Below are 11,710 nucleotides of genomic sequence, written 5' to 3' on the forward strand. Positions count from 1 at the left end.
TGGCAACAGTGAAGTGTCATAAAGGAGACGGCACTCCCTGACAACATCAGTGCTCCTCCTCTGAAAGTGCAACACAAGAATGCTTGGCAACTGAACTTCTCTTCCGTTAATACCGATAAATTGTGGTTTCCTGAGAGTCCTATCAACACGCACAAGTGAGCAATATTCCCTCGGCTTGTCCCATGATGTAGGAGTACAACAAATTCCACCACATCCTTCCTTCCTTCCGTCACCTTTAACGTGGAGTTCTGCTCTAAACATTATTTGATGGGATTCATATAAAGACCTGTTGATGATGGTAAAAAGAAGTGAAAATGTGATATCGACAAGGCAACACAGAAGACAGAAGTAGAAGAGGAACCTTTGACTTCCTCAGAGTGCGTCCCAGTCTTCCACGACGTCAACTTGAAAGTGAAACCGAATCAAAGATAGACGCAGGAACAACAAATCAAGCTCTGACACAATAGTGGAGATTAGACCATGACGCCCAGCATGCTAACATGACTACACCCAGTATTCAACCAGACTGATACTCTAACAATGAGCTTTCTCTCCGTCCCTTTCTTTTATATATATATATATATATATATATATATATATAGAGATCTAGATAGTTATTGTTTGACTTATCACAGGTAACTGCGGCTCATTGTTCTCCTCTGAGATCAGCGATTAGAAGTCAGTAGGTCTTGTCTTTAATTTTCAAACAAAATGCCACTGCCCACACAACCATAAACTGAGCAGATGAGCGCTTTTTCATTTTTTTTTTAATCATTTTACAGCCGGCACTGTATTCTCAGTCTGTCAAACAGTCTACTAAATAACAAACATCAAAATGACAAAAATAAAAAAGTGTATTTTATGTTTTGTGCTTGAAGGACCAGAATCTGTAGTTGGTTGATAAATGGCAACTTTATTATCATTTCACATTCGGGGTTGAGCTGAAAAAACCCAAAACTGAAGCCACTTTGCCCAGACATCTAAATGGCCTGAAATCTTCCGTAATGCATTATATATTCCTTCAGAAATCAATTCCTACCTCATCTAAAACACAAACACACACAAACGGTCCTACAAATGTCAGAGCAATTATTACAGATGTCAAATGTCAGAGCATTTTTTTCTAATTCACCATTTGTCACATTCCGAGTGTCAGGGCAATACTGACAGAAAGCGTGTTAAATATCAGCGTGGCTGGACCCCGCCAGCATGGCAGAAGCTTTTCCGCACACTGGAGGTCAGAGAGCCCAAGTCTGTGCAGAAAGGATTCTGTTGGACTGACGGGGGGGAGGGGGTGGGGGCGAGGCTGGAGCTACTTTTTGGTGAGGCTCCGCACCAGCTCCAGCTCCTCGATGGGCTTCCACTGCTGGTGGATGGTGACCAGCTGCATGTAGAGGAAAAAAAAAAAAACAAGACCTAAGCCTAGACTTGACACGGGCTTGGTTCCGTATCACTGTGGTTTATCTCAACAGAGAAGCGTTTCAATGTGAAGAACACACACATAACCCTAACCCTGCATATAATAATAAGATTACAACTCAGCCGACCAGGCTTGGGTAAACATACGATAACCGTCTCTTTGAGTGACTCGGCAAAATTAACTCCACTCCCTTTTTAGTGGCCAAAAAAATTTGGCAGGGGAAATTGAACACACATACACACATATATATATATATTCGATTTTTTAAATTTTTATTATTTACCTTTTGGGGTTTGGATGGATCTAGCCTCTCCCATGGCTCAGGGTTTCTGGTCTTGTTCAAACTAGGAAAAAACAGAAAGAAAGCAAAGCATCACATTTGTATTGCTTTTATCTCTTAATACACGTGCAAACTGGGACACCAGCAGAGTCTGTGAGCCCCTCAAACAGTGAGACAAAGCACTTTTAAGGTCTTTTAAAAAATTTAACTTTATTGATACACATTTTGACACATGACATCAGGTTTGGTGAGAAGGAAGTAAATAGAAGCAGACGTGGCGCCTGTAGCAGCAAACGCCATGAAGCCTATCAGTGGGATCAGCTAAAACATACACACCGAATAGATCATAATAATAACACTATATTTAGCGCTCATCACATTTACAAAACAAAATGTCACCAAAATATGGCAATGCATAAAAACAACTAAGATCAACTCATAACAATGATGTAATATGTAATATTACATCCTGCATTGGGAAACATCCCAAATATAAACAAGTGAAGTAAAGAGATAACTCACCTCCTTCCGCTTCCTCAGCATTTGGAAGAATCCAGGCATTTTCCCCAAAATTATTTTCTCACTCAGTTGATAAGATTTCAACAACAAAACATCATTTCCTTCAGATAAATCAACAGGTTGTGTGTGTGTGTGTGCGTGCGTCCAGCTCAGCCGCACCTGTTGTAGCTCTGCGCTGCCTCTGAGTACAGCATCCTGAGGTTGAGTCATCGTGGGCGAGACGGCAGCTCATACGAGCATCCAGGCACGTAGACGCGCACCACTTCCTGCATCGCAATCTGCCGATGGAGGCTGTCACAAATTTGATTGGACTTGGCTCACGATCAATATTTTGCTCTTACACTGCCCTCTTCTGCCCAAATAAGGTTAGGATCATTTGGTGGTTTGTTGAAGAATGTTACTATTATTTCATGTCGGTTTTAACAGTTGATAGGAGGAAGGACGAATAAAAGACAAAAGTACCTCTTTGCGCACTTTATTTTCTACACAGTGAACCATTCAGACCTTTTTTTTTTTTTTTTTAACTTATTAACTTTTTACATTTGTCATCTGGGTGCTGTTTGGTAAGTGAGGATCTGTTGTGCTGTGAGGGAAGGACTCATGCTGTCTAGAGATTTGAGGAAGTAGCGCTGCTTGACGGCACAGGCCTCCATGCTCTCCTCCTGCAAGGTCAACAGAGCAGCCTGTAAAGGGAAAAAGAGCCAAATTAGATCTTGTCAATCAGAAAACATTATATTTAAACTCAACTTTTTTTTTTTAAGCTAAGCCTTTTTTTTTTTTCGATCATTGAGAGTCAACTGCAGTGACTGGAGTCAGAAGCTGTTGAATTGATCCAGTAGCGGCAGCAGCAATCAGCCGAGGCCGGTCTGTCAATACTGGATCAATTTTGAAAAGATTCTGACACCAAATCTCTTGGTTGGCTCCCCATGATTAAAAAAAACAAGATTTGGTTTAAAAAAAAATAATACAAGGGCCGAAATACTCCAAGAATTTATATGAAAGCCCACACTACCTCCCTGCAGAGCTTCTCCAGGTCTGCTCCGGAGTACAGCTCTGTTTTGGCCGCTAGCTCTTCCAAACACACGTCAGCGTCAATGGGCATCGTTTTAGTGCAAACCCTCAAGATGGCGAGACGAGCCTTAAAAAAAAACCCCCAAAAAACACGCACGCACACACGCACGCACGCACGCACGCACGCACGCACGCACGCACGCACGCACGCACACACGCACACACTTACTTACATTGGGATATCCTGACCACGGTAAGAACAAAAATACTTTGAAGAAGAAATATTACCTGCTGGTCAGGTGGTGGGACATAAATGATTTGGTCAAGTCTCCCAGGCCTCAGGAGGGCACTGTCCAGGGATTCCGGTCTGTTGGTGGCAGCTACGATCATCACTTCCTTGTTGGAGACCCCCTGGTAGTCTGACTGCTTAAGAGCAAAACCACATACACAACATGTCATTATACGTGTCATCACTATGAAGTGTCAATCAGTTTTTATTTGCCAGGTACTTTTACATATACGAGGCGTTGTTGTTCTGGTTGAGGTTTGGCGTGTTTGTTGACAATTAGCATTGAAAAATAAAATAAAATATAAGAAATATAAAAAAAAATTGTTAAATTTACAATTCTAGAAACCTCGTTTCTAGAAAAGTATGTAATTTGATTATCTCGACAACCTCCTACTTGGTGGATGCATTGCTGGGGACCCAAGGACGTGCAGTATGGAATTTGTTGCAATTTGGACGCGCGACACATGTCACAATAACATTCGAACAAACAAGCGCACAGCGAGATGCTCTGCGCAGCTGGGGCGCTTTGTGACATCATCCAATTCCACTAAGCGGCGCAATTTGTGACATCATCCAACATGTGAAGCGCGAGACGCATTTCTGACACGAGGGCAGAGAAAGCGGTGGCGACGCCGAGGAGGCCACTGTGCCTGGCAGTCCACATCGATGTGCCTGAGAAACCTGGACTCCACTGGATGCTCCTCGTTTCACATTTGGTGCTCATTCGTTATTGCAAAGTTGTATTTACATTTTGTTAAACTGTGCCATTAAAATGTCTTCAGTCTTCCATTTTGAACGGGCATGTACTAGTATGTAATAGTCCAAGAATGGAAAACTGAAAAAGTCCCAGTAAAAAAAATCATATATAGAAAAATATAGGGTTTAGGGGGTAGTTTTTACTATGTGACCTGTTCCTGTGCATGGCTCTCCCCCGCCCCCTCCGCCTGCAGGACTTTGTGGCTCCCTCTCCGCTCCAGGGTCCTAAAGCCCACCCCGTCCAGCTCGTTCAGCAGCACGGACAGGAGGCGCGTCTGCACGCTGTTGGCCGTGTGGCCGTCCAACCGCGAGCCGATCACCGTGTCGATCTCGTCCAGGAAAAGGATGCACGGCGTGCAGGCCCGCGCCTGGCGGAACAGCTGTGACACAACACGCACAGGGAGGTGAAATTCTCATTCCCGAGCAGCAGGAGGACTGTAGAGAATATCCCAAATATAAAAAGCATGAAAAATGTCAGATATTAAATTAAAGCAACATCTCAGATTGTTTGTCACGTCGAATAATATTTTTATATAAACCTAATAAAGACAAAAGTTCTTTCTTATCTATTTTATTTGTGTTTATATTTTAACAATATTATTCATTGTGTTTTAATGACCCCAAAATAACGGTCTATAATAAAAGTAGTGGATCAGTATCGGCCAACACATTTAAGGACCGAACTGACGTAAAAATTTACTTTTGCACTTAAATCACATTTAGATTTTTTTTTATATAGCCTATTTTAAGACATTGGAAAATTTGATACCTTGGAATTATCTCCTAGTCTGACAATTATGGTAACACACATTTTGGTCCAAATTATTTTAATGGTCAATTCCAGAAGGACGTGGACGAACCTGGACTTATTGTATTATATATGTATCATTATATATGTGTTACTGTAATTGTCAGGAAATCATTGTTCGAATCATTTCAATTTCATTCGAAAACATTTGGAATTTCATTTGAAGACAATTAAAAATCTAAACAAAGCTCAAACTGCATTTCCCGATGGTCAGGCCCTTGAAGGTGAAACAGGTATGGGTATAGGAGTTGGTATGAGCAGGTACCTCTGCCAGAGCTCTCTCGGAGTCTCCTACGTAGGGCGAGTAGAGGTCGGCGCCGCTGACGGACAGGAAGGCACAGTGGGACGCAGTGGCGGCGGCACGGACCAGGGTGGTCTTGGCGCAGCCCGGGGGCCCGTACAGCAGGACCCCCCGGGGCCGACTCAGACCCAGGCGAGCAAACGCCTCAGGGTACCTCATGGACCACTCGATGCTCTGCATGTACAAAACACGGAGGGATGGACGACAAAATACCCCAAGTTAAAAAGTATACTTATGTGTGTTACCTAAAAGTATACTTGGTATATTTAGTATACTTTTTTTGCAATGTAATGAAATGTAACTTTTTACCTTTTCACAATGAATATAATAAAGTTGTGTTCAACCACTAATGTTGCACTTCGTGTTAAAATTTGTACCTAAGATGCATCTAAATATATTTTTCATGTATTTTTGGTTACTTTTGACAACCAAAATAACACACTTAAGTATACTAAAGTATAGCTTAAGGTCAATGTTTCACTATACTTTTTATAGGTGTACTTACACAACACTTTCAGCATATTAACTATTATATGAAAGCTGCACTTTAAATAAGTAGATAAAAGTAAATAAGCATTAAAAAAAAAAAACATTCTGTGTATGCAAAACAATTTTTTTTTTTCAATTTCAAGAATGTTTTTAAGGCTGGGTGGTGTGTGGCATTATCATAATAAGCATAGGAAAAACATAACACTATCAGCTTGAGAATTCAAATCATCACCTCAATAGTAATGGGAAGTAATATATCAGGCAAAATTATTTTGTATCTATAGTTTTAAGTCAAATCCTCTTATTTACCTATATTACAAAACTATTATTATATGATAACGTTTATTTCACGACTGAACTAATAAAGATAAGATAAACTTTTAATAGTCCCACAACGGGGACATTTACATTGTTCCAGCAGCAAAAAGGGGACAGCAGAAAATAAAGAGCATATCAAGTACACACTATAAACAATACAAAATATATAGAAACATACAAATAAAAAAAAAAAAAAATCACCATAAATGGGAACCAGATAGTACTACGTGTATTGCACATATGTTGACACAATGATAACCAGTCCTGAGTCTTCATTGTAGAAATACACATTTTATCATTATTGTGACTCTATATTATAACAGGGTATAAAATGGCTACCTGAATAAGTTTGGCCTTCACTTGGTCCAGGCCTCCTATGTGCTCCCAGGAAATGGGGGCGAGGTCGGTCTGGCCCAGGCTGCTGCGCAGGCAGGAGGGGAGCACCGTCTTCAGCGCTTCCTCAAAGTGCATCATGCCGACCGCCTGCTCCGCCGAACCCTGGAGACCGACGGAACACATTTACATTTACCATGAGAGCTTAAAACTCCCTTTATATCGTGTTTGCAAAGTGTGGACAAACTCTCAATAGGAATGAATGGACTTCCGCTTTGTTCTCGTCGTTTGCGGTGTTCAGCGTGACGCATGCTTTCACGTTCGCCCACCTGCGCGTTGTGTCGGATGGCGCACATGGCCGCCTCCCTGCAGAGGGCGCTGAGGTCCGCTCCCACGTATCCCACGGTGCGCTGCGCCAGCTCAGCCATGTCCACGCCGGGACCCAGTGGCATTCTGTCACACAGGACGGAGAGGATCGCCGCTCTCTGCTGCGAGGTGGGAGCTCCAATCACCACCTGCCGGAAATGATACACAGAAATATTCGTCTTTCGGTGATATTTAGAGATAGAACTCTTAATAACTTTTAACCTGACTTCTATGTTGTGGAAGCGATTCTGGAAATGTTTTATTACATTACAATTTGAATAACATCAGGGGGAATAACACAGGTTTCCAATGATCGTGTTCCTTTTCAAGGACTTTTAAAGCACTACAGCACAAAAGGGTCTATTTTCAAGGTATTCCAGGACTTCAATTTCCGGGGACGAAATTCAAGCACTTCAAGCGCCTCAAGGACCTGGTAAGAAACCTTTCACGATCCCTGAGGGGAAAAAAAGGGAAAACGCTGTATTGTCATCCTCTCGGTGCCGGGGATAGAAATGTCTAATATCTCCACCACCTCTCTGTCGAATCTGCCGGGCCTGCGCAGCGCTGGGTCCAGGCTGTCCGGCTGGTTGGAGGCGCCCACGATGAGGAAGCGCTCGGACCGGTCCATCCCGTCCATTAGTGTGAGGAGCTGCGCCACCAGCCGGTTCTCTGGCGCTGACGAACCCGTCCTCCGCGGACACAGAGAGTCCAACTCGTCCAGGAACAGGACGCAGGGGCCCTCTTCGGCCTCGGCCTGAGCCCGGGTGAAGACCCCCCGCAGCCTCTCCTCGCTCTCACCGGGGCGAGACCCGACCACCTGGGGGAGACGGATGGTTAGAAGCTTTCTTTCAGAATCTCTTCATTCAGGATCCGCTGCATGTTGGTCCCGCAGCCGCACTAGGTTATGGCTACCCTCATGCCTGCACCTACCCTACCCTGTCTACCCTCCCTCTCCCCTGTCCCTTCTCACCTCGGGCTTGACATTAAGCTTTTTCAGCCATTTGCCCGAAAGTTTTACTTGCCCAGTAGCCAGAGTTACCTGTCCGAAATGGAAAATGTAAGCCTATTACAAAATAAATAAAAAAATAAATCCTACAAGGATTTTGACAGTTATTCTTATTTGTTAACCTACAAAACATACAATTAACAGGTAACAATTACAATAAATAAGGTACATATACACAGTATAGTATATATTAGGGTTGGCAGGGGGAGGTGGGAGGAGGAGGGGGTGGGGGGAGTTACGTCAAAGCACGCCAGTGAAATGCCAGCATGGACGACGCGGAAAGAAATATTTATCCGTTTTAATTTCCCAATTTATTCAGAGTTGTGAACAATTTATTTTAAATATTTAAACATTAAAAAATATTTAATAAAAATGGCTCCTCTGCGACAGCATCATGATCCGCTCAACATTATTAGCTTATCTTTAATACCACAATCCAAATCATATTTCCATAACGTTAACTACTTTCATGGAGCGCAGAGCAAAGTTTTGGTGAGCAGGCATATGGAGAACCGGGGGGGTTGTGGGGTGTCAGATTTAAAATTCACCCGTGCTGATTTATGGGGCTCAGCGGTTGGACATGCCACTGCACTCAGTGCTTGAGGTGGGCCGGGTCTCACCGATATACGCAATACCGGCACGTCTACATTTTACTCTTTGGCATACCGGGACTTTTTTTTTTCCTGAGTACCGGCACTTCTCACAAGCTGCCGGTACTCTGAAGTTCCGCCCTCTCAAGTGACCACAATGTAAAATATGTCATATTTTATTGAATCGGAGCACACTTTTTCTTTAAATTATTAGAACAAGCCGGTTCGAGCCCCGGCCCCAGCGGCTCAGCTGGAAAAGCTCTGCTTCAGTGATGCAGCACCCAGTTTATTTTCAGATACAATTACATTAGAGAATGAGATCACATTTATTTTTCACTTGCCTGATCGGATTACTGCAAGAGGCATTCCAGTTGCCTGGACACAGAGTTAACTTGCCCTGGGCAAGTCCTGACTTAGATTAAACCCCATCGGCGAAACCGGCCCTTCATTTAGGTTTCATGGAAGTCATTCTTACCTCTGGCCCTCTGACCACCACCAGACTGGCTCCCACTTCACTGACTACCCTCCGCACCAGTTGGGTCTTTCCAACGCCCGGCGGCCCCACCAGAAGCACCCCCCTGGGACAGGACACACCCAGGGACCGCAGTGTCTGTCCGTAGAGCAGTGGAAGCTGCAACATTTCTCGCAGGGAAGCGCTCACCTGATCCAGATCCAGACAGAAGGCAATTACACATAGTGTTTACACTTTTATCGATTACTTCTACTGAACACCTGAGACCAGTTTTCAATTCATCCAATAGAATTATTCACATTATTGTTGGCTGTATGTTGTTGGTATGGATATTGCTGTTATATTTGTGTATTGGGGATTGGTACATTTTATGGGGGATATTTTCCAACACCAATTTTGATTTGTACTATACTATACGAATACATCCATTGTCCGTCCAATAAACTGACCTCGTCCAGCCCTCCCAACGGAACCACAGGCTGATCCTGCAGCTGCCTCTGGAAGTGACTGAGCGTCTGTGTCCCGGCTATCTCCACACTGGTCTTGGAGGTGACGAGTCCGGCGTCAGCACAGCCCTGGTTGACCTCCTCCACCACAATGTATTTAATCTCAACATCAAAATCCTCCACGTTGATCACATGCTTCTTATGCACGTATACCCCTTTGATCATGTCTTTCACGAGCTCGTGGAGGATGTGCGGAGGTGTGTTCCTTCTGAAATCGAAACCGAGTACCACCACGGACACCCTGAGGCTCCTCAGTCTGGGGCAGGTTAGGGGCGTGAGCTGGCCGGGGTCCAGGGCGAGGTGCGGGGGCGGCGGGTGCGCGATCAGGCTTGGAGAGACGCACTTGGGATCCATCTGCAGGAAGCCCTCTGCCAGGTCGGTCCTGAGCCAGGCCGTGCACAGGCAGCCGCCCCCTGGGAGGGACACCAGGAGAGGGGAGCCCAGGCCCAGGCCCAGGGCTGACATCAGTCCTGGGCCGAGCCTGCATCTCTGGCTGCCCTGGTCTGCTGGATGCACGGACACCACCCTGAGAGACATTCCTGCTTTCACCACAGACAGACAGACAGACAGACAGATAAATAGATAGATAGATACAGACAGATAAATAGATACAGACAGATAGATAGATAGATAGATAGATAGATACAGACAGATACATAGATAGATACAGACAGACAGACAGACAGACAGATAAATAGATAGATAGATACAGACAGATAAATAGATAGATAGATACAGACAGACAGACAGACAGATACATAGATAGACAGAGACAGACAGACAGACAGACAGACAGACAGATAGATAGATACAGACAGATACAGACAGACAGACAGACAGATAGATAGATACAGACAGATACATAGATAGATAGATACAGACAGACAGACAGACAGACAGACAGATAGATACAGACAGATACATAGATAGATAGATACAGACAGACAGACAGACAGACAGACAGACAGACAGACAGACAGACAGACAGACAGATAGATAGATACAGACAGATACATAGATAGATAGATACAGACAGACAGACAGACAGATACATAGATAGATAGATACAGACAGACAGACAGATATATAGATACAGACAGATAAATAGATAGAGACAGACAGACAGACAGACAGACAGACAAGACAGACAGACAGACAGACAGACAGACAGACAAATGAAATGGTGGTGTAACAGTAAGCAGTAATACATTTTAAGAAAATAATATATGAAATGGCAAAAAATGGCAGTATGCCAGACACCTAAATTGTTTTATAAAAATATATATACATAAAATGACCATACATATTATAACCCTAAAAAGGTCACCAAAAATAAAGGAAAGAGCACTCGTGAGCTTACATGAACTCTCAAAAAGACATTTCACTGCAGGACTCTTGGACTGAAGCACACGCGTCGCTACGGCTCGTCGCTAACCGCGGGCAACACGTCGCGATAACGTAGGAATGTTACCGACATAAAAAAATCGTTCCCAGCGCAAGGCTTTGGAAATGGCTCCCGAAGACTCGGACCTGGGTGAATCCAGAAGACTCGGACCTGGGTGAATCCAGAAGACTCGGACCTGGGTGAATCCAGAAGACTCGGACCTGGGTGAATCCAGAAGACTCGGACCTGGGTGAATCCAGAAGACTCGGACCTGGGTGAATCCAGAAGACTCGGACCTGGGTGAATCCAGAGGACTCGGACCTGGGTGAATCCAGAAGACTCGGACCTGGGTGAATCCAGAAGACTCGGACCTGGGTGAATCCAGAAGACTCGGACCTGGGTGAATCCAGAAGACTCGGACCTGGGTTGAGTTGAGCGCAGCGCCTCACAGCTTGAAAACTGTTTACAAAAATCCACGCGGTGTTAAATATATTTGTTGGCCAGCTATAAAGAAAAAAAAAAACACCCATTCGCGAGATCAACAGGAAAAGTCTCTATATGATCAATGACATGCGTAAGTCAAATCTTATGTACGTATTAATACAAACACACGCATGTGAACGTATACAAATATATATTTAAATTCAGGTGACTCCTGAGCAAACTAGGGGGGCAGTTATGTTCGTCCAGCGAGCAGCCGTTTTTATTTGGTTCATTTCTGGCGCCATCTGGGGGACAGACATGGGAAGTGCAACTCAAGCCACGCTGCGTGGATCTTGTTTTGATTCCATTCACCTCGTTCCCGAAATGCTTTTCAACGGATTATGATTATTAACATTGATCATCATTGGCATTATCATCA

General features: G+C 44.0%; 2 protein-coding genes across 3 annotated transcripts; both read right to left on the minus strand.

Annotated features, from left to right (window-relative positions):
• Positions 1-750: 750 nt before the first annotated feature.
• On the minus strand, positions 751-2,455 carry cUnh15orf48 (chromosome Un C15orf48 homolog). The gene is made up of 4 exons (XM_079998281.1): positions 2,223-2,455; positions 1,933-2,021; positions 1,704-1,764; positions 751-1,384 (listed from the first exon to the last, which is right to left on the minus strand). Exons 1-4 carry the CDS (start codon positions 2,427-2,429, stop codon positions 1,313-1,315), a joined length of 429 nt encoding a protein of 142 aa, XP_079854407.1. The 5' UTR covers positions 2,430-2,455; the 3' UTR covers positions 751-1,312.
• Positions 2,456-2,678: 223 nt separating this feature from the next.
• afg2b (AFG2 AAA ATPase homolog B) lies at positions 2,679-11,400 on the minus strand. Of its 2 annotated transcripts, none has more exons than XM_079997740.1 (11): positions 10,995-11,400; positions 9,408-10,003; positions 8,962-9,147; positions 7,423-7,707; positions 6,854-7,039; positions 6,531-6,689; positions 5,349-5,558; positions 4,428-4,655; positions 3,519-3,653; positions 3,232-3,357; positions 2,679-2,902 (listed from the first exon to the last, which is right to left on the minus strand). In XM_079997740.1, the coding sequence occupies exons 2-11, from the start codon at positions 9,999-10,001 to the stop codon at positions 2,765-2,767; spliced, it is 2,247 nt and encodes a 748-aa protein (XP_079853866.1). In that variant the 5' UTR covers positions 10,002-10,003; positions 10,995-11,400; the 3' UTR covers positions 2,679-2,764. The 2 variants fall into 2 exon arrangements, with proteins under 2 accessions (XP_079853866.1, XP_079853865.1); XM_079997739.1 differs by having other exon boundaries at positions 3,519-3,656.
• Positions 11,401-11,710: the final 310 nt, after the last annotated feature.

This window comes from Zeus faber (assembly GCF_960531495.2).
Source record: "Zeus faber genome assembly, chromosome: 3".
In the NCBI taxonomy this organism is placed as follows: domain Eukaryota; kingdom Metazoa; phylum Chordata; class Actinopteri; order Zeiformes; family Zeidae; genus Zeus; species Zeus faber.

Bases quoted from the DNA above. Each gene is read 5' to 3' on its own strand.
- cUnh15orf48 (XM_079998281.1), bottom strand. From the start codon at position 2,429: ATGACTCAACCTCAGGATGCTGTACTCAGAGGCAGCGCAGAGCTACAA. The intron at 1,765-1,932 runs GTGTCAAAATGT...GTTTTTTCCTAG, and splicing joins CTCACCAAACCTGATGTCAT to TTTGAACAAGACCAGAAACC. The intron at 1,385-1,703 runs GTAAATAATAAA...CTCTACATGCAG, and splicing joins ATCCATCCAAACCCCAAAAG to CTGGTCACCATCCACCAGCA.
- afg2b (XM_079997739.1), bottom strand. From the start codon at position 10,001: ATGTCTCTCAGGGTGGTGTCCGTGCATCCAGCAGACCAGGGCAGCCAG. The intron at 7,708-8,961 runs GTAAGAATGACT...CGTCTCCCCCAG, and splicing joins TGGTGGTCAGAGGGCCAGAG to GTGGTCGGGTCTCGCCCCGG. The intron at 3,358-3,518 runs GTAATATTTCTT...TTTTTTTTTAAG, and splicing joins TCCCACCACCTGACCAGCAG to GCTCGTCTCGCCATCTTGAG.